We start from the raw sequence: 27212 nt of genomic DNA on the forward strand, positions 1-27212 counted from the left end.
ACACCCATGTGCATCTGAACACACACTCGTGTACATTTGCACACCCATGTGCACTGAACACACGCTCTCATGCACATTTGCACACACGTGGCCTCAATGTCCATCTCTCCACCCACTGCCCCATGGGCATTCCCCATTGACACGCGCCTACACGCCCGTTGCCCCCCTACCCGCGCACACGGAGCACGCTCCTTCCACCCTACGGACATTGCCCTAGCCGCGCTCTGTTTACTGTCGGCGGACAGCGGCTTTCCCAGCCCCCCCTTTAAGGCCGCGGCCCCGCCCTCGGCCCCTCCCCTTTAAGGCCCGGCGGCCCCGGCGGCGCTGCTCGCTCGCTCGCTCGCGCTCGGTCTCTCGCGCTGGCCGGGCCCGGACGGGAGCGAGGCTGCGGCGGTTGCTATGGCGGAGTCGGCTCGCGCTGCCGGCCCCTTCCCGCGCTCGCCGCTGCCGACGGCTGCGCTCGCGCTGCTGCTGCTGCTGCTGGGCGGGCCCGGGGGAGCCCGGGGTGAGTGCGGGGGCCGGGCCCCGGGAGCAGCGCGGCGGCCCGGGGGCTCGGAGGGGACCCGGGGGGCGGGGGCGGGGGTAGGTTTGAGGGGGTGCTGGGCTGGGGGGAGGTCTCCAGGGGGCGCCTGGGGCAGGGGGATTGGGTGGGGGGTGCCTGGGGTCTGCGTTGCCTTGGGGGGGCAGGGGGATTGGGGGGGTGCCTGGGGACTGTGTTGCAGTGGGGGGGCAGGGGGATTGGGTGTGGGGTGGTTGGGGTCTGCGTTGCCTTGGGGGGGCAGGGGGATTGGGGGGGGTGCCTGGGGTCTAAGATGCCTTGGGGGGGCCGGGGGAGTGGGGTGGTGCCAGGGGTCTACGTTGCCTTGGGGGGGCAGGAGGATTGGGGGGGGTGCCTGGGGTCTGTGTTGCCTTGGGGGGGCAGGGGGATTGGGGGGGTGCCTGGGGTCTGTGTTGCCTTGGGGGGGCAGGGGGATTGGGTGTGTGCTGATTGGGGTCTGCATTGCATGGATTGGGGGGGTGCCTGGGGTCTACGTTGCCTTGGGGGGGCAGGGGGATTGGGGGGGTGCCTGGGGTCTACGTTGCCTTGGGGGGGCAGGAGGATTGGGGGGGGTGCCTGTGGTCTGTGTTGCCTTGGGGGGGGTGCCTGGGGTCTGCGTTGCCTTGGGGGGGCAGGGGGATTGGGGGGGTGCCTGGGGTCTGCGTTGCCTTGGGGGGGCAGGGGGATTGGGTGTGGGGTGCCTGGGGTCTGCGTTGCCTTGGGGGGGCAGGGGGATTGGGTGTGGGGTGCCTGGGGTCTGCGTTGCCTTGGGGGGGCAGGGGGATTGGGTGTGGGGTGCCTGGGGTCTGAGTTGCCTTGGGGGGGCAGGGGGATTGGGTGTGGGGTGCCTGGGGTCTGCGTTGCCTTGGGGGGGTAGGGGGATTGGGTGTGGGGTGCCTGGGGTCTGCGTTGCCTTGGGGGGGCAGGGGGATTGGGGGGGTGCCTGGGGTCTGTGTTGCCTTGGGGGGGGTCTGCGTTGCCTTGGGGGGGGTGCCTGGGGTCTGTGTTGCCTGGAGGGCTGGGGAGCGCCTGGGGTTTGTGTTGTCGGGGGGGAGAGGATTGGGGGGGCTGCTTGGGGTCTGCGTTGTCTGGGGGGGCAGGGTGGATTGGGTGGGGGGTGCTTGGGGTCTGTGTTGTCTGGGGTGGGGCAGGGGGATTGGGGTCTGTGTTGCCTTGGGGGAGGGGGTGGTAGGGAGGATTGCATGGGAGTGCCTGGGGTCTGTGTTGCCTTGGGGGGGGCAGGGTGGATTGGGTGGGGGGTGCTTGGGGTCTGTGTTGCCTTGGGGGGGGAGCATTGGGGGGAGTGCCTGGGGTCTGTGTTGCCTTGGGAGGGGGGTGGCAGGGAGGATTGCATGGGAGCGCCTGGGATCTGTTGCCTTGCGGGGGGGGGGCAGGGAGGACTGGGGGAGCGCCTGGGGTCTGTGTTGCCTGGATTGGGGCAGGGGGATTGGGTGTGGGGTGCTTGGGGTCTGTGTTGCCCAGAGGGCTGAGGAGCATTGGGGGGAGTGCCTGGGGTTTGTGTTGCCTGGGGGGTGGGGTAGGGAGGATTGCATGGGATGGTTGCCTTGGTGGGGCATGTCTGTGGGAGGAAGGGATTGGGGACCTTGGCTTAACTTTCATAAGTGAGACATGGGGATGGGACAGAGAGGCTGGGTTGATACCGTATTTAGTGGAGGGAGCCTAATTCTCATGGAGGATAAGGAGGTCCAGGGCTAGGAGGAGACACTGGAACCCACTCTATGAGAGTCTGGCAGGAGACTGATGGGCTGTGGGGACTGAGGGTACTTTGCAAGGGGGAATTTGAGGAGCTACATAGCCTAGGTAGGTGATAGGGGAATTGGATGTGTCACAGGGTTTGTGTGTGTTTTGGGGGACCTTCCATGAAGGTGTAGGTTCTCCTCTTTGTGGTGGGGAGGTTTGGAATGCTCCTTTTGTGTCTTTGGAAGCATAGAAGGGAAATAAAGATTTGTAGGACTCAGCCTACCAAATCTTCCATGGTAATCTTCACTAAGGGTGTGGAAAAATGCTTCACCATAGGGATCACCCTCTTTAGAGAATAGGGGAATATGGGGAGCTGTGCAGGGAATGGGTTCTCTTGTTCTCAGTGGACAGATATTTGTGGGTAGGAGACTCCTTCTACCTCATATTGGTGGCTAGTGGTGTCTCAAAATTCTCTGTCTTTGATCTATGGAGTTTCCAGGGCTTGTATTGCCTTGGTTTATAGGGTCAGTCTGGTTTCAGAGTGGTAGCCGTGTTAGTCTGAATGAGCAAAACAACAAGGTGTCCTTGTGGCATCTTAGAGACTAACAAATTTATTTGGGCATAAGTTTTCGTGGGCTACTACTCACTTCATCAGATGCATGGAGTGGAAAATACAGGAGCAGGTATAAATACATGAAAAGATGCGAGTTGCCTTACCAAGTGTCTTCATGTATTTATACCTGGGTCTGCTTGGCGACCCACCAGGATTGACACATGAATAGAGAGGGGGGTGCTAGTATCTGGAAGTACCACTATGTTACTCTAGAGTCTGTGCAGAATGTGTGGGGTGGTCTGATTGTTATGCAAATTTAAGTGCACAGCATCTTTATTTTTTTAGGAATTAAAATCAGAGGTTTTAATATTATTTCCCTTGAATTATATTTTAAAATGGCTCCTTTCCAAAGCCTCACACTCCTGGGGACCAGCTCCCAGTAATTGTGGGAGGAATGGTACCTTTGTAGAGGAGGCCAGAAGCTTCCAAACCACTTTCAGTACTGCAACATTTGTAAATTTCCACTATGGGGCTGGAGGAAATATATTCTCAGTTGTTGTTTCTGTGTGGTTTTATCAGGTGTTATTTCTTTTAACCTGTGGGGATCCTTTTACTTAAGGCCAAGTGCTGCTGCTTTGATTTAAAAAATAAACAAACTGAAACTGTGCTGGTGAAAGGCATCAGCTTGATTAGGCTGAAGACTGATGCCTTCCTTCTATTTATTCACCGAGTTAGTATAGTACTAGCTTTCCTGACAATCTGCTTCAGCCCTGGCTGCCTCTAAGCTGGGGGCAGAGGGTAGCTGCTTCTTCATGGCCCATTCAGTTCTTGGCCTCTGGAAAATTGCCCACAAGAATGTTAATAGGGATAGCTGCTTGTGTACAGTAATTTGAATAGGTGTCCAATGAGAATTAAGACCCACAGCTCATTTTGCCTATATCAGATTGTAAAACTTTGGGTCTTTACTGGCTCATGTGTTGCTAACCTGTGAAGCAGCAGATAATGTATTTGACATTTCTGATTAAATTGCTGTTAATACAGATGCACTTGGGTAGAGGATAGGTATATGGGTTTTTTAAAAAACTCAATGACCTATAGCTGTAGAAATTTGCATCAGCCACCCTCTTTGAAATCTATCAACAGTCTTCATCTTGCATCTTCCATAAAGTTTGTGCATATAAAAATAAACAGGAAATGGATAATTGACTTCCTGTGTTTTGTGGAAATTAACCTGATTAACTGTAGCTTTGATATTGTACTTTGTATAGCTGGCTAATGTTTCCATTAAGCATCTTTTGTGTTTTCATTCATGCTGTGTGTGAAAGGTATTAGTGCAGTATGGTCTTGTGGACAGGGAAGAAGGTGTGAGTAGGTCCTGGTGTTTGTGGAAGGATAGTTATGTGAACAAGCAACTAATTCTGTAGAACAGCACAAAAAGATTATAGGAGACAGTCTTTCTACACTCCCTGCCTTTTCTTATTCCACACAGAATCTAAGGCTGTTGGCTGCTTAAGAAGCCATTATGTAAACTTGGTGTGCCTTAACAAACAAGGTCTCAGAAGCTTTCTGTTGCACCCTATGTGTTTTACTTGAGAATCTAACAGCTTCCTGTTTCGTTGTGCATTGTAAAAAGATCCTAGTTCACACAGCATTTTGAAGATGTAAAGTGCTATATGCATTAGTAAATAAGACTTACAAAAACACCCTCCTCCTCCCTCCCTGGTTATCTCTAGTATAGTGTTATGTGGGATTTTTTTGTTTGCTTCCTTTGAATAAAGCACTAAAATGTTCTGCAGTCAACAATCTTCCACATGTAGATCCTGTGACTAACACCTGCTTAAAATATACATTTATCCAATTAAATCAGACTAGCTCTGAATGGTACATAATTCATTTTAGAACTCTACAAAGATTTTTTTCTAACTGGGAATTAAACTGGCCAACAGGCATTCATGAACTCTTTTAAACCACTTGGCCAGACGACTCAGACTTTTTTTTCTCTGGGTACACAATCTGTTGCCAGCAGTGGATGCACCGGAAACCACTGTTGCGAAAGGAGTAAAGTGAAACGTCAGTTCTGTAATAGCAAACAAAGTTCACAGGGTGTCAGCTAGTGGGAATGGTTTCTCTCCTGTGTCCAGGGAGTAATTATCTGAGTGGAACAAGAGAATTAAGTTCTCTTTTGTTTGTGCATTCCAGTGGAGTAAGCTGTGATGAGGGAATTTCTGTGATTGAAACCCCCCACTAACAGTAAATATTGTAAGTCAGGTCATAGAGTGTGGGTAGATGTGCAGTGGTGGGATGGCTCTTAGGTCCTATTTATTTCAGCAATAACCTTTTTATTTAGATACATGCTTGTTGCTTAAGCTACTTACAATGATAAACAATATTTTTAATATATCACATCAATAACTGTCAGAGTTTGGGCCCTAAGAACTGTCAGTGGCTGATGAACATCTTTGCTTTGCTATAGAATTGACTTTTAGAAGAAGCTTTTCTAATACTGAAGCACGGATTTGGGCTTCATTAAACTTATTGTTCTCATAACAAATTTTAAAAATTTAAAATTAGTTAAGGCTAGAGTGGGGGTGTGGGAACACAGATCCAGCATTCGTTTTCTGACTTGAAGAACAGCAATCACAGAGACATCAGGCCTTATTTTAATTAACATTCAATGTATTCAAATAACAATGCATTTTAAAGAAGTGAATTGAAATAAGTCAGTCCACTCAGAGGCCCTCACTTTGTAATAGAGGTTGGTACTGCACAGTGACAACTGCTCACTGTAATAGAAAGAACAGGAGTACTTGTGGCACCTTAAAGACTAACAAATTTATTGAAGCATGAGCTTTCGTGAGCTACAGCTCACTTCTTCGGATGCATATGCATATGCATATGCATATGCATCCGAAGAAGTGAGCTGTAGCTCACGAAAGCTCATGCTTCAATAAATTTGTTAGTCTTTAAGGTGCCACAAGTACTCCTGTTCTTTTTGCGGATACAGACTAACACGGCTGCTACTCTGAAACCTGTAATAGAAAGTGCATGCCGACTGCATTTTCCCCCTGTATGTTTTCCATTCAGTAGCATTGCTTTAATATCCAATTCAGCCTCTGTCAGAGTACTGTAGCCAGCTTCTGGGGTCGTATGCACCCAACTTTTCTGTTGGCCCTTTTTATTTCTAACTTCATTGATTCTAGTGTAATTTCTAGTTTCTACAAAATTTTTAATATGATCTAGAAAATGATTTAAGCATTAACTAGTGGTGGTAAAGTAAAATGTAAAATTAATAGCAATTGGAAAGCAGATTTAAGAAACAATTGCAAGAGACATTTGCAGATGAGATTTGGAAGTAGATGGAAAGTTGACGAGGCACCAAAATGTAGGATGTCTGTTTCAAATGGTGGCATCAACGGAAGAGAAGGCTCTTGCACCAATCCTGTCATGATTGTGTGGTAGAACAGAGGGATGCACTTGCTGGAAGAGTAAAGAAACAAGGTCTGTGAAGGAGGCTGGAATGGGTACATGGGTTATTTGTTTCAGAGTTGAGTTCTAATGTGGAACAAGTGAGGTGGCTTGAGAATCGACAGTGGTGTGCTACTGTTTCTTAGACTGAGAGAGAGGGTGAGCAGTAGCATTCTGTACCTACCAGACTCTAGAACTTGGACTTGGTAATGCCGGCTGCTCTGGGCACAGAGAGTTGCAGTGGTCATGATGAAAGTAGTGAGATGTATCAGGAACTAGCATGGACGTGAGCTTGATTTTTTTAGACTGATTTTCTGTACTCTTAAATTTAAAACAAGAAGTCTTCTGCCTAGTTGTTGTTTAACTTTAACAAGGTCTGGCCAACTTGATGACAGTGACCAAAATTTTATCTGGCATAATTGTCTCTTATTGATTTGAACACTGGATTTTAGCAAAGTGTAGTCAATTTCGCAATCTATTAGATTAGTCTTGAGTATCCCTTGTCCTTATGTTTTGAGAATGAAACCTTCATTGTGTCCTTGAACAGCCACTAGACTTGCAGCCACTGTCATTCTGCCCCATGCATGACACAATTTATGCATGGGACTGGCAGATAGGAACGATGGATTCTGTTCTTAGTCCTGCAGTGGACTCACGGTCTGACCTTGGGCAAGTCATTTACAGGTGACGCACTGATTTTTGTGTCCCATTTTTGTTTCGTTGTAGTGTATAGTGAAGGCCTGAAAGGCACTTATTTCTTTTTCCGATGTGCGTGCATGCATACATGCCTCTCAATCATAAAATATAAAGAAGCAACAGACGGAGCAAATTGTTGTTTTCTTTGCAGGTCAACTTTAGCCTGTGTGTGTGTTTGCTGATGTGGGTGGGCCTGCTTACCTCATACAGATACTTGAGGGTTAATTCTTTTAGTAGGCATTCTAGAGTAGATAAGGTTCCAGTGGTTGCTGGTGTGTTGTGTTATGTAGATTGGTCTGAGAAGGGTTAAATTACATCCTTATTAAAAGGCTGCAAGAGCCTTGTCTACACTAGCCCACTAATAAAAGAGTCGAGTAGACCAGTTGGCAGGATTGACAAAACAATCCTGCCAATACCAGAGATGGCACTACTGCTGCCCATAAAATCACAGAAATGTAGGACTCAGAGGGACCTTAGTAGGACATCTAGTTCAGTTCCTTCACTGCAGTAGGACTAAGTATTATGTAGACCATCTCTGCCAGTTGTTTGTCCTGTTCTTGAAAACCTCCAGTGATTGAAATTTACAACCTCCCTAGATATTTTGTTCCAGTGCTAAACTACCCTTACAGTCAAGTTTTTCCTAATGTCTAACCTAAATCTGCCTTGCTGCAATTTAAGCCCATTACTACTTGTCCTGTCTTCAGTGGATAAGAACAACTTATCACCCTCCTTTTTATAACAACCTTTTCAGCACTTGAAGACTGTTATTGTGTCCCCCCCCTCCCCTTCTCCAGACTAAACAAGCCCAATTTTTTCACTTGTAGGTCATGTTTTCTAGACCTTTAATCATTGTTCTTGCTCTCCTTTGGACTTTCTCCAGTTTGTCCACATCTTTCCTGAAGTGTGGTGCCCAGTGCTGTGCACAGTACTCCAGTTGAGGCCTTATCAGTGCTGAGTAGAGTGGAAGAATTCTTGTCTTGCTTACAACTTCCTGCTGATACATCCCAGAATGATGTTTGCTTTTTTTGCAACAGTATTACATTGTTGACTCATTTAGTTTCTGATCTCTTTAACCCTCAGATCCTTTTCTGCAGTACTCCTTCCTAGGCAGTCATTTCCCATTTTGTATTTGTGCAATTGATTATTCCTTTCTAAGTGTAGTATTTTGCATTTGGCCTTGTTGAATTTCATCCTGTTTTATTTCAGACCATTTCTTCTGTTTTGTCAAGATCATTTTGAATTCTAATCCTGTCCAAAGTGCTTGCAACCTTTCCCAGCCTGGTATCATCTGCCATCTTTCTATCTCAAGAGTGGTGGTGTTTCTGCCTAGATCTTTCAGTCCTCCTGAGAACATGAGAGCTGTTGCTCAGAGTCCATCAGTTCCAGCAGTGCTGGTATAGCTCTTGATTAAAATTCCTTTCATAAACCAAGTGATAAAAAGGGGGGATTCCTTAACTTTCTTCTAAATCCTCCTATTGCACACAGGCAGTCAATCAACACTGCAATTAAAAAAAATATATACATTAGGAATGGAACTGGAGGAGCTCCCCCACCCCGCCAATTGATGTCATGACCACCAGCATTCAGTTTTAGATTAAATCACAGTGACAGTTCACTTCAGCATAAATACAGATCTGATCTATCTTTTAGAGTGAGAACAAAGCTTTCATTCTGAGGTTCTACAGCTTAATGTTACACTTGTTTAAACAGCTTCTTTAGGGTTGGGTTTGTCTTTGAGCAGAATGTCAAAAAGACAGTGTACTGAACAGATATAACAGAATCCACTGCCAACGTCTATCGCACCTTTCATGCAAACTCATCCCTAGGCACTTTAGTGGAACTAAAGACACCAGTTGTGTGAACTGTCGTGTTTTCTTTTGTCCAGTCAATTTTGTTTAGCCCAGTCAATTCTTCTATTTAAGTAGATTGTATATTTTGCTCAATAAGAGCCTTTTCTTCAGAAAAAGATAGCTGTTAGTGTGAAAATTTCTTTTATTCAGTCATTTCTCCTTTTGACTTGCCCAAACATCCCCAGCTGCTCTCAGAATCTTGCTTTGAAAGGAGCTTGTGTTCAGCTTTCAAATACCTGTTGGGTTTTGAACACTATCCAAGGTGAAAGAATTGTAGTTTTTCTTTTAGAAATACTGGGTTTTGCTCCTGGTTTTATTGATGTAAGAAGAACTTTCCCTTCTGGTTAATCAGAACTTGAAATGCTAGAACTGCACGAGTTGCCTTGTAATTCTGTTTGTGCTGGCATCTCTTAATTCCCCTATTTCCCTCCAGGCATCAATGCAGAGAGGCCCTGGAAAACAGCCAATTGCCCAGGCCCTGGAAAACAGCATCGGAGCCGTTATTGCTGCAGCTCCTACAGTTGGCCAGTATGGGGCACTTGCAGAAAAACAATGTTCTAGCTGGCCGTTTTGCTCTAAGGATAGCTGCATGCATCTATATATGCAAGTACTGGACTTCTTCATAAAAGAGAAGAAGAGACACATTCAGACATTTAGGAAGGGAAAGTAGTATAATGTTAGGAATGGGGGATAGGAATTGGACTTCAGATTCTATTCCCAGTTCTGGCACTGATTTTCTGTGTGGTCTGGGGCATTTTGCTTCCATTTACTTTTCTGTAAAATGGGGTTAAAGGTCACCTGCTGCATAGGGATCGTGAAGCTGAATGTTTGCAAAGTTTGAGGTCCTCTCATGAAAGGTGCAATAGAAGTGTATACATTTGTTCACTGAGAAATAACTTCCCTTACTCTCATACTGCTCCTTTTATTCTAAAGGTTCCCAGATGTAAACACAAGAATCCCTTCATGTCACATGCCACTAAAATGCACAGCCATCTCTGGTGAGGAGGTTTGCAGCCAAGCTGGACAATCAGCACACAACAGCATGTGGACAAATCTTGGCCAGCGTCATTAGGGCGCACCTTTTTACTTCTAAAAAGTGAAATGCCACAGGATCGCTAATTTCCAGACAGAATGGAGAGGACCTATTTAAAAAATTCCCTCCGCAGTTGGAAACACAAACATCACAGCCTTGTAGAGCCAGGGAACAAAACTAACTAGAAATAGAGTAAACCTGACGGTTTTAGTTGTGTGTCCAAGCTGAGTTAAATGTAAAAGAGAAACAGCATGAATGGTGAAAAATGTGTTTAAATTCTCTGTTCATTGATAATCCGTGATGTATTGGTAACATAGTGAAGGAAGCATTTCCCAAAGATTATACTTAATTGTCCTTTTAATGATACCTGAAGGATGGAATGTGCTCCTTCTGCTTTCTCTTCTCTACAATATTGTTTTTGTAACAACCCAGTAATAACAAACCTTGGTCTGCATGAGTATGGTCCTCAAAAGTGATTCACTTGGAATGAGACAGTATTCTAATGAGCGGTGGAAAATGAAGATCGGGAACTCAAGTTGTTTTGTCAAGCCAAACCTTAGTGATTGTTTTGCTTTTTTAATAATAAAAGCAGGTCCCCTTTCAGCAGCATATTATAGAAACAGTGCCTCTTGCCCATCTCAGAATAGTCCAGTCTTTGGGCTTGGCTACACTTGCAGGTGTGCAGCGCTGGGAGTTACAGCTGTCTTCGTACAGCTGTGTAGGGAAAGCGCTGGAGTGTGGCCACACTGACAGCTACCAGCGCTGCAGTGTGGCCACATTTGCAGTGGTGTTGGGAGTGGTGCATTATGGGCAGCTATCCTAGTGTTCAAGTGGCTGCAACGTGCTTTTCAAAAGAGGGGGGTGGGGTGGAGTGTGACAGGGAGCGTGGGGGAGAGAGAAAGTGGATTTTTGGAGCTGACACTGTCAGCTCCCTGTCTTGCAAATTCTGACCACTTCCCCGACCTCTCATTCACTCTTAAATGCAAATAGCCTGCAGACCATATAAGCAGCTGCTCTGACGGACTCCCTTCCCCCCTCCCGCTGTGCTGTTTCTCTCCTCAAGCAAACACTAGCTGTGGACATTCCTCCCCCTGCCTGCCGCATTCACAGCAAACAGGTGCTGTTTGTTTTTTTAGATAAGAAGCTCCGGGAGCCCTGAGTTCACAACAAAACAAAGAGGCATCATAACAAAACAAAGAGTTCTTTAGTTAAAAGCATTATGGGAAAAGTTACAGCGTAGTAAGATTAATCACTGTTTACACTGGTACCCCAGCGCTGCAGCACCAGCGCTGCAGTCGTTATTCCCCAGGCAGACGTGGAGTACAGCCAGCGCTGTAGCCAGGGAGATACAGCACTGTATGTGCCTTGCAAGTGTGGACGGTGAGTGAGTTGCAGCGCTGTAAAGCCACCACCAGCGCTGCAACTCTCCAGTGTAGCCAAGCCCTTTAAGTCTTCAGTTTCTCTTTCCCACCCCCAAAATAGAAATGAGGCCTGTGGATATCTATCTGTGCTAGACCCAGAACAGAAATGCTAAGTTATGTTTACCGCTTATGAAGGGCTCTTGGGAAGAAAAGTCACTTTTCTCTCATCGGTTTTTAGTATTTAACTGGTCTTCAATCTCTTGTCCTATTTTACATTGTATAGTTCTTGGTTCACACAAAATCAGTATCCAGTTTAATTTATCTAAATTGCTACAGCTGCCTCTGAGGTGGAATATGACAGCTGTTTAATAGCTCACAGCAACAGTCTGAAAGAGAAAATTAAGTGTCCTCTTGACACTTCAGGGAAAATAGAGGGACTTCTAATGTAATTATCCAAATTAGGATTTAGCCAGGATGCTGTCTTAATGTGTCATGAAATTATCCTGACCACAAGTGATCAGGACCTGTTTTGCATTCTTGTCCACTACATTAGCGCTTTGGGTTCGGTGCTGATTCAGAAGGAGGAGATCCTTCTTGCAGCACCCTGGATTTTCGTAGGTCAGTATTTGGATGGAAGACATCTAATCTTGACCTACTTGTCTTGTTAAATCTGTTCATCCCCTGAGATTGTATAACTGAAGGCTGAGAGTTCCAGTCACACCTCAGGAAGGTGACTGACATTGAAGTGTGCAAAGTGTAGTGTAGTCCAGTGTGGTGACTTTTCTCATCCACAATATCTGTAAAGTGGGGGATAAAATCCACAGCAAATTCCTCCAAGTCTGTTTGAGTGGGGGACAGGTAACTGTTGCTCTCATTTATATGCGTTAAATGTTACTTTAAACTTTCTGCCTTAAAAACCATCTCTGCAGCGGGTATGTACATGTTTCCGAATCCCTCCAGGGAGACGGGATCTGATGAATGCCCAAGAAAGTAGTACATGATATTAAACGGTTCCCACCCTTCTTCCTAGCATAGTTAAATTCCCTTTGTTTCCTAGCATGGCATTGGCTAGGGATTTGGCTGCAGATTTTCAGGCAGCTTGAGAGAGAAATGATGACAGCTGGGAGGCTGAGATGTGAAAATCTGTCTTTGGAGTTGGTTTGGGTAAAGAGTGAAGGGGATCTTTATCGATCGCAAGAAGCCAGAAATGTATTTAACCCAAGATAGTCTGTCAAATCAGAAAGCAGCTAGTGAAGAATTGACTGGCTCAGGAGAACATTAATGGGATGCAGAGCTTTTTGCCTCTTATCACCGATCTGAACCCAATCTTAGTTAGGAAAACCACATGTTAAGTCACGGAACAGTTCTGTTCTGTGAAATAAGATGGTGAGTCTCAGTCTGATCGGTAGTGGATGGATGTCCATGTTACAGTTGGGATGCTAGTTTGTAATCTCAATGAAGGCTCAAGAACTAAGGGCACTGAACTCCTTCTCAGCCCTAATGTGGCTCTCCCCCACCCCCGGGTCGGGTTTGGAACAGATTGGTGGAGAAGTATGCCTGGGTGCAGAACCTGGTCTAAGGAGTGACAGGTCTTGAGACTCCAGCACTGTCTTTAATTAATAATAAATTCAATTAGAAAAACTATTTCTGAACCTTGACTCATGAATGGGGAATGGCTTAATAATTAGATGCTACCAGAAAAACAGACCTAATTTTTCAGTCCCCCCCTTGTTAGCAATTAAGACAGAGGCCCAGCCATTATGAATATATTTATCAGGAAATGGAATTGGCAGGATAGTTGCCCCCTAAGGCCCTCACCTTTCAGATTTTATGCACCATTTATAATTTCTTACCTTTTTAAGTGCCTCATTGGGGGTGGGGGCTGGCCTGGCCTAATTCACATTGGCAGACTCCAGCATTGTTTAGTGGCAACTGTCTTCTGTAGCTGAATGCATGTTATCTATTGCAGGGGTGGCCAACCTGTGGCTTCTTGTATAGGCACCGACTCTGGGACTGGAGCTACAGGCGCCAACTTTCCAGTGTGCCGGGGGTGCTCACTGCTCAACCCCTGGCTCTGCCACAGGCCCTGCCCCCACTCCACCCCTTCCCGCACCCTCTCCTGAGCCTGCTGTGCCCTCACTCTACCCCCTCTGCCCCAGAGCCTCCTGTATGCCATGAAACAGCTGATCGGGAGGGGTGGGAGAGTGCTGATCTGTGGGGCTGCCGGTGGGTGGGCGGCACTGGGATTGGGGAGTGGGGGAGCTGATGTGGGGCTGCTGACATATTACTGTGGCTCTTTGGCAATGTACATTGGCAAATTCTGGCTCCTTCTCAGGCTTGGGTTGGCCACCCCTGATCTATTGCATGGCCTGAAAATTGATCAGATTATCATGGGTGGCTCTTTGTGTTATGGAAATAGAGGGGGATGGGGAATCTATAATCCCCACTGCCTTCCAAAAAACCTGAAACAACCCTCTGTTCCCTAGCTCTTTGAAACATTCAGCAATTATTATTGGTCCCTTTTAGAGCCAGTTCTGTCTCAGCAAAGCCTTAGAATGATCAGTGTCCTACCCCAAGGGTAGGTGAGTTTCCCTGCTCAAAGCTCTGGTCAGTTTCAAGGAAGTTTCTGTGTCCTGATTTCTGCAGCTTTGATCTGTTCATGCTCCAACTGCAATCAAGCAAACTCCACGTGCAAAACAGATGGGGCTTGCATGGTCTCCATCTCCAACCTGGATGGAGTTGAGCACCACATCCGGACCTGCATCCCTAAAGCAGAGCTGATTCCTGCTGGAAAACCCTTCTACTGCCTGAGTTCAGAAGATCTGCGTAACACACATTGCTGCTACTCTGATTATTGCAACGAAATTGACCTAAGGGTACCCAGTGGTGAGTAAAGAAATCCTCTGTTATCTCCTTGAAGATGGGGTACTCTCTAATAGTTAGAGCAGGGAGCCAGGTCTCCTGAATCCTGTTCCCAGTTCTGCCACTAGCTTGCTTTTGTAAACATAGGCAATTCCTTCACATCTGCAGAAAGGGAATAATGGTGGTCTACCTCCCAGAGGGTGGTGAAGCAGTTTAAGATCCTCTGATGATAGGCAAATATTATTACATTGCACCATTCAGTTTGTAGGGTGGGAAGAAGCCTCTAAATTGGATTTTCTCTGATCTCTCCTTTGGTTCACCCACCTTCAAATGTTTGATGTGATCAAGACAGCATACGTCTCCGACCTCATCAGCAGTGCGTGCCCCCTTTCCCCTCCCCTCCCCTCCCCCCCCAAAGGTCCTTTGAAAAATTAGGTTCTTTCTGCTTGCTGCCACTCAGTCATGGATGTCCTATCTCTGCATAGCGCTCTAAGCCCAGGACGGCCTGAGGATGAGGCGCAGACCCTGGGACTAGTCTAAGATCCCCCTTGTGGCATTGCGTGGTACTGCAGTCTGCTCTTTAAGCAATAGAATTGCTTCCTGTGGGACTGAAACGCCTCTTTCAGTCAAGAGCATGGTTTTACACTTCAGAGTAAAATCAGGGAGATGCTTGAACTCTGAGTGAGTGCAATAGAAATAGACCTGCCCTGGAATGAGAATGCTGGAAGAAATCTGACTTGTCAGAGGTCAAGGCCAGAAGGGACCACCACATTATCTAATCTGCCCTGTAATGCTCAGCAACCGCACACTAAACCCAAAAACCCATTCAGTCAGAGCTCTTGTGTCAGAGAAGGCACATGCTGCTTATCTCCCCCATTCTGGGCAGTTTCTCTGGGTTCTCATGAACTGCAGAATGGTACCATCATCCATCAAGATAGGCAGGGAATTCTATTTTTTTTCTGTTTATCTCAAACCCTTCACCAGTTGTTGGTTTTTAAAGACTCATTAGCTGTTACATCTGAGGAATAATTCCATCCTCCTTCACTATAATTTTTATTAAGAAAGTTGGCTTTGATAGCCAACTTAATGCTTTAGCTGTAGTGCTGAGTGAAGGCAGTGACCAATTTATTTTGAGGGGAAGGTGGGAAGGAGTGCTTTGCAGTGAACTTAAGTGATCATCTGGCTGATTAGGCAGTAGTGACTGTTGGGAGGGAGCAACACATCCAGGCCTAGGGCAGAAAGCTAGGTTAATCCAAGACGGAGCCTCCTGGGCGAGAATAAAAAGGAAGTTGAGGTGCACAGGGCCCCCCATACACAAAGCTGCCATTCCTCATATAAGTGAGGTGTATTCTGTGCTTAGATGGAAGATGCACTGCAGACTGGTCTTCTGAAATTGTTTGGTTACAGTTTTTTGTTCCAATATAGTCTCACTTCATGACCTAAAATACGCTAAAATAAACCCTAAACTGGGTGCTCAAGTGGGGTCATCAACTGCTTCTTGCAGTTTCAGTAAAAGTGATGACCTTCCTCATCTGTTATTCCTACCCAACCTGTTTACTTCTGCTTTGCAATAGCTAATGGATTAATGTTGCTGCTTGGAATGTCCTTTACAAAGTCCTGAGACAGAGTTAAAGTAATTTGGGCTCTAAGAGAAGGAGTTAGGGACTCTTGCCTACAGGGTTTTGTGTGTGTGTGTGGAATCAGGTTGTGCTTAAAATGTTTTTTCTCTCCTCCCACTAAAGGTCACGTGAAAGAGAATGAATCTCAGTCTAGTTGGGGCCCTGTGGAGTTAGTAGCAGTGATTGCAGGGCCTGTCTTCCTTTTGTTTGTCATCATGATCGTAGTGGTTTTCGTCTTTCATCACCACCAACGAGTTTATCACAATCGTCAGCGGTTGGACATGGAAGATCCCTCTTGTGAAATGTGTCTGTCCAAGGATAAGACTCTGCAAGATCTAGTTTATGATCTCTCCACTTCTGGCTCTGGCTCAGGTACTAAGCTGTTTTTGTTTTGGAAATAATAAATGACATGTAATTGTAATGGAATCCTGTATTCTGAAGTGCTCATCACCAGGATATCTATGTTCTAATATTAGGCCATTGGCTATCCTTCCTTATGTACAGTCTTGAGTTGTAATGGGTCACTGGTGTTTGTTCTTAATCCAAGTGTACATTAGACAGTGAAGCCAGTGGCCCAGTATCAGCACGTGGATACTTTGGTGATGGGAATTGTAGAATGCATAAGAGATACGGCACTCTATCATAATTGAGTCATTTGGCATTTACCTAAAGTCGTCTGTGTGGATTTCAGTATATAAAAGCTAGATCCTACCCAGGAAACACTTCCATCTACCTGTTAATGCAACATCAGATATAGCTGTCCCTGCTTTCTGTTGTGAACTGGTGATACCTTACCTTGACTCAGGATACAGTACATCTGGTTCATGTGATTGGTGTTTGGTTCTGTAACCAATTTTGAATTTTTAACAACCTTCACTGCACATCTACAGGTTACCAGCTTTCAAATGATACTATCTCCATCAAAGCGGGTGGAGAAATGGCAGTCTCTCGTTATAGAAATTGCCTCAGAGTTAGGAAACTAGTATATAGATTTTACATTTATATAGCACCCTTCAACCCAAAGAATCCCCCAAAAAATGTGGTAAATGAACTACCCACAAGGTTCACTTCCTGGGCACTTATGTGAATCCTCTCTGGGGTGGAATTGTGTGCTGTTAAACCACACAACACTGTACGACAGGTTGGGACAAGAAATGAATTGTATATCCCATCAACATTCTTCCTCCACAGATTACCCCTGCAGTGTAACTTACCCAGGTAGGCATTTGGCCAGGACATAAGCATTAAATGCCGTCTCTCATGTGCAAAGTGTCCTTATGGGATTTTTAATGACCAGAGCTAGTCAGGACTCTAACTTTGTGTCTTGCCTGAAGGACTGCACCTACAGCAGTGTAATAGCCCCTTAACAAATGCTGTGGTGTTGCTTATTTTAGTGCTGTCTCTCCACTTCTTACATATAGCCTCTCAATGTTCCTTAGAGAACACTCCCTCTGTGAGCACTGACTCTGCTCAGCTTACAAGATCTGATGGGATCACAGCACAAGGTGGTATGCCAGGTCTTGACCCAAAGTGATTTGGAACAGCTAAGAAATTGCAGGACTCTTGTGGTGTAAATCCACTGAGACTTTGTAGGTCTGTATAAGTGTGTTGACTTATTGGTTTTCTTGTAGAGAGAAAGCTAGCCATTTGATTTTGCTGATTTGCCCCTGCTGATGAAAGACCTTACATGTTGGTCTTGTTGTAGCAGGTTTAGGGTAACTTTGTTTAGAAATTATATTTTATTTCCTTTTGACAAAGATGGTCCAACATGCATGTGGTTGCTCAGATAGTGTACCAATGAGCACAGCAGAAGAACCTGTATAGAATAGTACTTCGACTCCAGTCAGAATAACTGGTTACATACAGAACATGGGGCAGGATTGTTCTCCAGAATATTTGTCCACAGAATTTTGTTGATCTGAATAAAAACTGAGCTCACAGAGAAGTGTTTTGACGTGATCAGTGACTTACAGTGACAGTGAATGATTGGCAATGGGGAGAGAACAATAACAATCTGATTCATATGTTGGAAGAAAGGCCAAGGATGAGAATGATCTTCTTTTCTGATCACTGTTCCCAAATCAGTGAAGGAGGGACATGAAATTTTCTAGTTGTGAAAACTTGTACTTGTGGGCCAAAACGCTTCCATCCCTGGCAGAATGAATTATGGTTCTTGGGTACCACGGAGGTGAATCTTGGGTTTTTATTTGGACTGCTAAATACAATCAAATCAAACCCAGACAACCCTAAACCTTGCAGCATCTCTCGAGTGTCCCTCATCTGAATTCTTCTTTCAATCTCTTGCCCACAGGTTTGCCACTCTTTGTCCAGCGAACTGTGGCTCGAACGATTGTCCTGCAGGAGATCATTGGAAAAGGCCGCTTTGGGGAGGTGTGGCGTGGCAGGTGGCGTGGAGGTGATGTGGCTGTGAAAATCTTCTCTTCACGGGAAGAGCGCTCCTGGTTTAGGGAAGCAGAAATATACCAGACTGTCATGTTGCGACATGAGAACATCTTGGGGTTTATTGCTGCAGATAACAAAGGTAAAAATGCTGTCTCAACCTTCAGAGCCAAAGCACTAATGGCCATAGGTTCCTCAGAGTTCCATGTTCTAGTATAGGATTTACTTTTTTTAATGAAATAGATAAAGAAAGCCATCAATATATTTGTAAAGTATTACGATTGTTTCCCCAAATTATAAAAATAGCTAGCTATCTTTAAAAACTATTAAAGCTGTCAGTGTGACATAATTTGTTACAAAGGAAGCTTGCATAGTAGTTGAATGCACGAGAGTATTCAGGAGACTTCACGTTTTAATGTAAGTTAAATTATTTATTAAAACATTCTTAACATGGTCAGTTCTGCTCTTCGCTTTTTTCCAGTTAATGGAAGTATTTGCTAGATCAAAATAATTCTAATAATTTAATTTAGTTAAAACAGGGATAGAGAACAGTCTGACCTGTGCACTGAAATGCTTAGCAGCACTTCCTTTGTCCCTGAGTATGGGCTTAATCCACAGAACTCACCTTCTTGCTGAGAAGTATCCATAAAATTGCTGCTGTCACTAGCAGAAACATTGCGTCATTCATAGTAGAAGCTATTGAAGCAGTGACAGGTAATGTGAAAAGCTGCTTGGGAAATGTACTAAATATATATATAGCACTAAGGTGCCAGAAGTAATCATTACACTTTGCCTTGCAGTTCTTCCCGTGTCTGCTCAGACTTGCTGTCGACCTAATCTGGCAGCTCTTCCTATGTTTGTTCAAAATGCATCGTAAGTGCTGATGTTATGCTGCTCTCTCCCCTTTTCTCTTGCTGCAGATAACGGGACTTGGACTCAGCTGTGGCTTGTCTCTGATTACCATGAGCATGGCTCTCTATTTGATTACCTCAACAGATACACAGTGACCATTGAGGGAATGATTAAACTGGCCCTGTCTGCTGCCAGTGGCTTGGCACACCTACATATGGAGATTGTGGGGACCCAGGGTAAGAGGGTGCTAGCAAAGTATCCTAAACATGAACTAGACAGTCTTTGGAGAGACTAAAGCAGGAAAGGTGAAGCCAGAAATATGGGGCTTGTATGATGCACAGGGTGCCTTGTACTGAGAGAGAGATGGAATTTAATCATAAAATGAAAGGGGAAAAGTGCCTTAAGGACCTGGGGACTGAATCTAGGCCAGTTTGGTCTTGAGCAAAAGTCATTGAAACGAGTTAGTCTTGGTCCAGCTCCTGTTAGACAGGTGTCCATGTCTCTCTCTCTCGCGCGCACACACATATTTAACTGCACTCTTTGGGATGGGGAGCACAGAAGAGGTTTGCATAGGCAATGGCAGAGCAAAACAGATTGTAAACTCTTCAGAGCAGGGATTCTGTGTGTGGATGAGAGACCTGGTGCAGTGGGTCTGCTGCAGTTTAAATAGTACTTGGAGGGTAAATGGAAGCTCTTTAGAGTTTTTAGCACTTTTCACTGGTACAGAGCTTAATTTAAATAAGAGACTGGAAGAAGAATAGGGCTGCAGATCCTACTGGGCATAAAGATGTTAAGATTCAAATTCACTCTGGATTTGATGACAGCCTCAGTCCCTCCATTTTCTGTGTTCAGCTCGCCTGCACTGATCAGATACATTAAGGCCTGGTCTACACTGTCGGGGGTGGGGTGGAAATCAATCTAAGATACGCAACTTCAGCTATGAGAATAGCGTAGCTGAAGTTGACGTATCTTAGATTGACTGACTTCGCGTCCTCGCGGCGCGGGATCGACGGCTGCCGCTCCCCTGTCGACTCCACTTCTGCCTCTCGCCCTGGTGGAGTTCCGGAGTCGACGGGGAGCATGTTCGGGAATCGATCACTACCCACCAATCCGGTGGGTAGTGTAGATCTACCCTAAGGTGAGAGAGGAAAATCTGCTATTGAGACTTATTTTACTCCATCAGGAAAACCAGGGATTGCACACAGGGACTTGAAATCCAAGAACATCCTGGTGAAGAAGAACGGCATGTGTGCCATTGCTGACCTGGGTCTGGCTGTCCGGCATGATTCTGTTACCGATACCATTGATATTGCACCAAATCAAAGGGTTGGAACCAAACGGTAGGGAGAGGGCTCAGCTGTATTCCTGGTCAAGGTTCAGTGCTATCAGAATGAGGGTATAGAACAGCAGGTCTCAAGCCATGTGTGGTGTGCTTAAAAAATAAATAAATAAATAATTTTGCTGCTGTGGTCTGAAAGGGGATAGGGTTAGCTGAAGGGGAGACAGCATCAGGCAGCCTGCTGGAGTGCTCCTGGCAGCAGGGGGCTGGTGAGTGCTGCAGGGGGGCAGGGTGTGGGAGAATGGGTCTCTGGGCAGGTTTGCAGGGAGGGAAGGCACTGGGAACTAGGGGTTTGTGGGGGTGCTGCAGCATCCTCAGGTTTTAGGCTGTGGGGTGGGGACTCTGGTCCCTGCTGCCTAGCCCTGCTCTGTGGAGGGGTCTCTGAGCAGGGGGTGCTGGACATAGGGGACTGTGGTTCTCAAGCTGCAGCCCACAGTGATAAATAGGTTGAGAACCACTGGTATAGAAAATGTGAGCGCCTCACTGGGGATTGGTAGAGTTCCTGTTTTAGGCATTGGCAGGGTTTCCAGAGTATCGAAGGAGAATATTTAGTGGCTTATTTATTTATGAATAAATAATCTAGGTTTGAGGTACTCGAGCAGTCACAGCCTACTGCCTCTTCCCTCTGCTTATGTCCTTCCATCCTGCCTCACCTCCATCCCAGCCTTAGGGGTCATTGCTATCCTTGCCTCAGTGCACCTCTGACCATTCCTGTCTCCCTATTTCACCCTCTTTCTTTTGGGGTTTTTGTTGTGGATTATTGTTCTATTTGCTCTCAACACAGTGCCTGCTTCCGTCTGCATCAGTGGGCTTAGTTTTATTTTCATTGTCTAACTTCTGTGCAGCATCCAAGCACTGTATCTGGTAACACATGTTGTGTACAATAAACATGGAGAATTCATCATTGATGGTCTTCTAGAGAGTCCCTCTGACAAGGAAATTACATTGTTTTTTCTTTGCTGCAGATACATGGCCCCTGAGGTCTTGGATGAAACCATTAACATGAAGCATTTTGATTCATTTAAATGTGCTGATATCTATGCCCTTGGCCTGGTCTATTGGGAGATTGCTCGTAGGTGCAGTTCAGGAGGTAATATGCTTTCAGCTGCTTCTCCCCACTGCTGTTTTCCCCCCCCTGCCCCCCCCCCAAAAAACCACCTTACAACCCTTGTCTTTGACTTAACTGAGGCCCAAAGTTAGAGAATAACTTGGCCTCCAGGCAGTCGTGGAGATTGCATTTACCCCTGTATCCTGGGACTATTGCAATGTCCCCCAAGAGTATGGCCACCAAGATGGTGGTAGTGTGGGGAAGAGACTCAAGCCTGCTCATAGACCAGGCCCGTGAGAGGTGATGGGTAGCTGTGCTGTTGGTGGCACACCTATTTCTTTAGCCAAACCTTAGAGCAGGAAGTGGTGTTGCTGATTCAGTACATAGGTTGCTTCCCTATGAATCAGGGACACTGAACCAGTGTCCTAGAATGTAGTAGTGGATGGGGGCAGGGATGGGCACCCTGTTGTAAGTGCTGTCTTTTGTATCCACTAAGTCCTGAGCACTTGTGGTCAGTACACGTATCTTGGCCCTTTTCCCAGGAGAGGGGAGGCGCTAACCCCACTGGTCGAACCTAATCCCAGTTCGGTTACTTGCATTCGGCTTCCCTGAATTGCTGACTCTTCCCTTTTGTAAGTCATGTCATCCAGGCCAGGGGTATTGTGGCTCTGGGGAAAGTGATAGTGATTTCCATTCTCTGTGAATGACATTTTCCCTTCCCATGCTTAGGTATCCATGAAGAATATCAACTCCCATACTATGACCTTGTGCCCTCTGACCCCTCCATTGAGGAGATGCGGAAGGTTGTGTGTGATCAGAAGCTGCGTCCCAACATCCCTAACTGGTGGCAGAGTTATGAGGTAGGATCTGTCGTCTTCCTTTTGAAATGCACTGTCCACTGAATAGGTAAAGTTTAGATTCAGGCCTGGACTGAGTTCCAAATTCAGTAAGCATGGAGGCTGGATTTCCCTACTCCAGCCAGGAGTGACTGGTCCCTCCAGGGTGGGTTTGGGGTCCATGGACAGAATCAGTGTGGGGAAGTCCAGTGGGAAAGTGAATGTGGAGACGTGAGGATCCCATCTGAGGCTAGAGAGTAGGTGGTCACTCTTGCACTCTACTCGGTGGAGAAGGCCAGAGGTCTGTTCCCAGCACTTGGATAGCAGGTCTGTTTCGAGTCCATCGTGTTCCATCCGCGTTGCATATGATGGAAATCGGATGAGTGGCTAATAATGAGTGAACTTTGTCACCCTGTAACTGCTCTTGGGCTCTTAATGTAACTGCTCTTCCTCTTAATGCTTGACTTTTTGAGAGCACTATACAAATGTTAAGTAATGCTCAGAACAACCTCGCTGTCACCATTCTGCAGATGGGGTGAAACAGTTGAGTCTCACGGCAGTTGCTAATGGTCCATGTCCTTACAAAAACTAGCAGTAACGCATTCCCATGTTGCTGGAATGGCTAAGAATCAGATGGCCCATGAAGAGACTCTGTAGAAGGGACATCCCTCCTGGTGAAGGGTGAAATATGCTGGCAGGGTAGCAGGGGGGGTTTGCATTCTGCTGCCCATGCTGTGCCTATTCTAGGGATCAGCAAAGGGCTTCAGTCTTGGCACAGTTGCGCCAGCCCCTTCCACAAGCACTGGATTCACTTTAAAGGGTTGATTCTCTGTGTTAGCAGAAGGAACTGAACTCTCTGAAAGGGAAAGGGCTGACATTTCTCTCCGTTTCCTGGCTAGGCATTACGAGTGATGGGCAAGATGATGCGCGAGTGCTGGTATGCCAATGGGGCAGCTCGGCTAACGGCCCTCCGCATTAAGAAAACACTCTCGCAGCTCAGCATTCAGGAAGATGTGAAGATCTAGCCCACAAGTTGCAGCATGAGGAAGCTGCCCAAAAGCTGCCATGATAAGAGTCGCCGGGATTGAGGCCTACCTCGTGTTTCTACCCAACCTACTGCTACTGACCAGACCGTGTGACCTATGGGCTGCTAGATAGGGAGGAGAGAGCCTATTAAAAGAAATGTTCTTTTCCTGGTTTGGGTATGAAACAAACAAACCTTTTATAACCACCTCCTGACAGCGTGGAGACTTGAGAGGGATTTGTGTGGATGGATCTCGCCATGACCATCACTTTTGTTTCTTTGATGGAAATCCCTGTGTAGTCCAGTGAATATGGCACGTTCGTTGGGAAGCATTCAGGGCCTGGGAGTGGGGAGGGACAGGGATGGTGGTATTGCCATACCTGCAGGTTTTCCAGGGACTGGCACAGACACACACAAGAGGCATTGGCTTCATAAAACCATTTCTCCTTCTTTTGAGCTTGAAAAATTCAAAAAGCCAGACTGGCGCTGTGTGTGTGCGTGTGTGTGCGCGTGCAAGTGTGTGCATGTGCAAAGCCATGTGTGCCCTGTGCCTGCTCAGTCCCCCTTAGATGTGCAGAGTATCTGCTTGTAGGTTCGCACATTCCTGTTTGTGTTTTTCTGTGCATGTGCAAGTCTAAAGTGCTGGTGCCTTGCCTGTCCAGTAGTGAGCATTATCTAGCTTGAACAGGCTACTTACAGCCAGATCTTCTTTCTCCTGGAGCAGGGTTCTATCCTGCCAGTTGTACACCAGCTGCAGGAACTTTCTGTCAAGTTGCCTCACTGCCATCCCTCTCCTTTTTAAAGCAGGGTACTGATTTTTGTCCCTGAAATTTTAAGCTTTTGTTTTGAAAACCCTGGTTTGTAATGTGTGGTAGTATGGAAGGATTGCCTTGCCAGAGGAGCCATCCGCGGGAGGGATGCAAAGGAGACAAGAAGCGTGTCTGAGAGATTGGAGCTGGCGCTACCCCTGGGTGGAGGGGACCAGGCCACAGGGACATGCAGGATATCAGCCTCTTAGGAGCATAACCCGTGGATCTCTCAAAGGGCTTTGGCAGGAACACTCTAGAACTTGGAGCCAAGCATAAGGTCTGATCTGTGAAGATCTCCGTGCCCACGAAAACAATTGTGCACAGCATCTCTCAAGGAGCACTCAGCACACTGCAGGATCTGACCATTGGCGACTAGGATTGGAAATACGTGTCCATCTTTTAAATATACATATATAAATATCTCCTATTCTGGAAGCAGCTGGGTATAACTCTTTGGGTGAGGTAGGGAGGGGGTAACTGCATGAATCTTATTTTAATTGAATAACCAATCAGGGTGAAGTAGAATTGATTTGAATGTTGCCTAGTGAGTGTTAGAAATAGCCCAGGGCTGAGTCCTGTGTCTGAACTGAATGCAGCATTAAAGGCAACGTTAGAAGGCTGGGTTGTGTGATGGTTAGGGTGTTATCTGTGCTATGTAACTCTGAAGCCATAACTTTTAACTGGAGTGCATTTTGATTATTTTTTATTTGATTGGGAGGGTCTGGATTTTAACTTTTTTTAATATTAATTTTTATAAGAGAAGAGAAACAATCTATAATTACCTCTCAACCTCTTTGTTTGTAAAGAAATCACTGCAAAAAAAGGAAAAAAAAAATCCAAATGCACACAGCTGAATTTACACTGGAACTTTCTACTCGAACCTTGAGCCTGCTCTGTAAGGTGAGCGTTCATCTCTTCTCTGGCTCGCAGGTTGCTGTGGTGTTTTTTTAACAGACTTTCTGTTCTCACTGTCTGTCTCTCTTCCCTCAGGCCCCCATCCCATCTGTGATTTAGATCCCTCAAATGAGGAGTCTTGCATTGTGTTTGGAGCCATTTTGCATTCTTACCTTGCTTTTAAATGACAGGCAGGACAGAGCTGCTCCCTGCCTGCAGTGGTCTGCATCTTAGACCCTGGGTTCATGCGGCAGCATACGTGGTTGGTGAATGTACAGCTTCCCCTTCTGATTTGTTCTGATATTTCTCAGCCAGAAATTACTGCCTCTCCAGTGTGACTTGTTACTTACCGATCCCCTCTTCTGCATTGAGAAACCGAGGTGGTGTGTGCCTTAAAATACCTACAAGAAAGACTCTTCAGCTACTGTAGTGGGACCTTCAGGATGAGACTTGTGCAGGGGCTGGGGAGGAAGTCTGAAATAAACTGCCACAGAGAGGCCCATCACACTGACAAGTAGGGGTTGCCATCTGGTCTTCCCATGAGCATTAAGAACATTCTCCCTCCAGAGCACAAGGTCTCCAGTTCCATTAGCTGTCCAAAGACTTTCTTTGACACTAATTCAGCAATTTAATTCCTTGGTTGATCCGCTCCGCCACCCCCACCAGTAGCCACACATGTACCTGCCTCAATACCATACCAAACAGCACATGCCAGCGTTGTACTGGACCCACATGTCTGGAAGGGGTTGGTAGGATTGTGAAACACACTCAGTTCATAGGTACAGATAAGAGCAGTCAAACCCTGGCTGGACCCTCAGAGACGGGAATAACAATGTAGCATTTATACAGCACTTTTCATGCAAATGTGCAAGAGTGGTGTGCAAACCTTACTTAGCTGACTTGTCGCAAATCTAGGGATCACTTTGCCTGGCACTGAAATGCAGCCTTGTCTGAAGTGAGACACCAGCTGGTTTAGCAGCATATGGTAACACAACAGTTGGGTTTAGGCATTTGGTTCAACCAGGGGAGGTTTTCAGGTTGATCAATGGATCAAACTGGGGAGGGGTTTCAGGTCAAAGCTTGTGCCTCTGGTCTCTGGCACAAGATGAATGGATGGTTCTCTGGCTTCAGAACAGATCTTTCTGGGTACTTATCTGCCCCCTTTCTATGTACGTTTTATTAGAAAAGGACTGTAAAATAGTCACTTAGACACTTTACCTCTTCAGTATGCAAATGTAAATACATTGTAATATAGGAAATCTCGTGTTTAATATAAGAACAAGCTGTCCAATTTCTGCTGTACATGATTAAAGTTTGTTTTATTCACACAAACTGTTGGACTCTCTCTCCAACCCAGCTTGCTGTGGGTAACCTGCAAAGGGTTAGCCCTGGCCAGTGGGTATAGCAGTCTGCAAACAAGGAGCAGGAAGGGAGTGGAGGAGGAGTAACCAGCAGGAATGGGATGGTACTTGGAAAATAAACTAGACTAGGAGGCGTCAGACTGTGAAGCAGCCTCCAAGGTCAAATGGGAAAGGTCCAATGCTGTGGGATCCTAAACAGGATCCTAGAACCTGCACAGTGGCCCTGCCTTGATCCCTGGGAAATCACCTGGAATGACCCTGGGCTCTTCCTACTGTCAACTCCAGTAGCAGAGGGGTAGCCGTGTTAGTCTGGTTCTGTAGAAGCAGCAAAGAATCCTGTGGCACCTTATAGACTAACAGACGTTTTGCAGCATGAGCTTTCGTGGGTGAATACCGAAAGAAGTGGGTATTCCGAAGAAGTGGGTATTCACCCACGAAAGCTCATGCTGCAAAACGTCTGTTAGTCTATAAGGTGCCACAGGATTCTTTGCTGCAACTCCAGTAGGTGAGTCTGGTCTAATTTTTTCCTGTGTATCACATGATCTGTCTGCATGACTTGTCAGCAGTGGGGATTGAACCCAGGTCTGCTAGGGGGAAGGGACACCCCCCCGCCCCCCAGTCTACAGCAGCTCTCACCCCCGTGGGGTAATACACCTTGCCTGGTGTTTCCCAAGCACTGAGTCGCAACCAGGTTGTTGACTGGTCATGGGCCTGCTGTGGAGGGGAGGTACCCACCCCACTCACATTGTAGCAGTGGGACTAGCCACAGTGTGACAGGGCCACTCCGTTTTGGACTGGCCCCCTCTGTCAGAGAGGTGGGGCTGTGATCCTGTGCATCAGGTCACAATTCCTGGAGTGGGGTGTCAGGGCCAGCCCTGCAGGATGGGAGGTGTGGGGTGAGTGCAGGGCAGGCTTGCTATCCAGTCCCCTGTCCTCCTTCCCATCGGCACCAGGCTGGGATTAGGGCTGAA

General features: G+C 46.4%; 1 protein-coding gene and 1 long non-coding RNA gene across 2 annotated transcripts; one reads left to right on the top strand and one right to left on the bottom strand.

Moving 5' to 3' along the window:
* The first annotated feature begins 334 nt into the window (after nt 1-334).
* Nucleotides 335-26212, top strand: ACVR1B (activin A receptor type 1B). The gene is made up of 9 exons (XM_044995008.1): nt 335-505; nt 13844-14083; nt 15802-16050; nt 17990-18220; nt 18999-19166; nt 20114-20270; nt 21235-21359; nt 22047-22177; nt 23053-26212. The coding sequence occupies exons 1-9, from the start codon at nt 400-402 to the stop codon at nt 23176-23178; spliced, it is 1533 nt and encodes a 510-aa protein (XP_044850943.1). The 5' UTR covers nt 335-399; the 3' UTR covers nt 23179-26212.
* Nucleotides 5472-6676, bottom strand: LOC123353687. Its single transcript, XR_006574560.1, has 3 exons — nt 6442-6676; nt 5822-6269; nt 5472-5575 (listed from the first exon to the last, which is right to left on the bottom strand). It is a non-coding gene; the product is annotated as an uncharacterized LOC123353687 (long non-coding RNA).
* Nucleotides 26213-27212: the final 1000 nt, after the last annotated feature.

This window comes from Mauremys mutica, chromosome 20 (assembly GCF_020497125.1).
Source record: "Mauremys mutica isolate MM-2020 ecotype Southern chromosome 20, ASM2049712v1, whole genome shotgun sequence".
Lineage (NCBI taxonomy): Eukaryota > Metazoa > Chordata > Testudines > Geoemydidae > Mauremys > Mauremys mutica.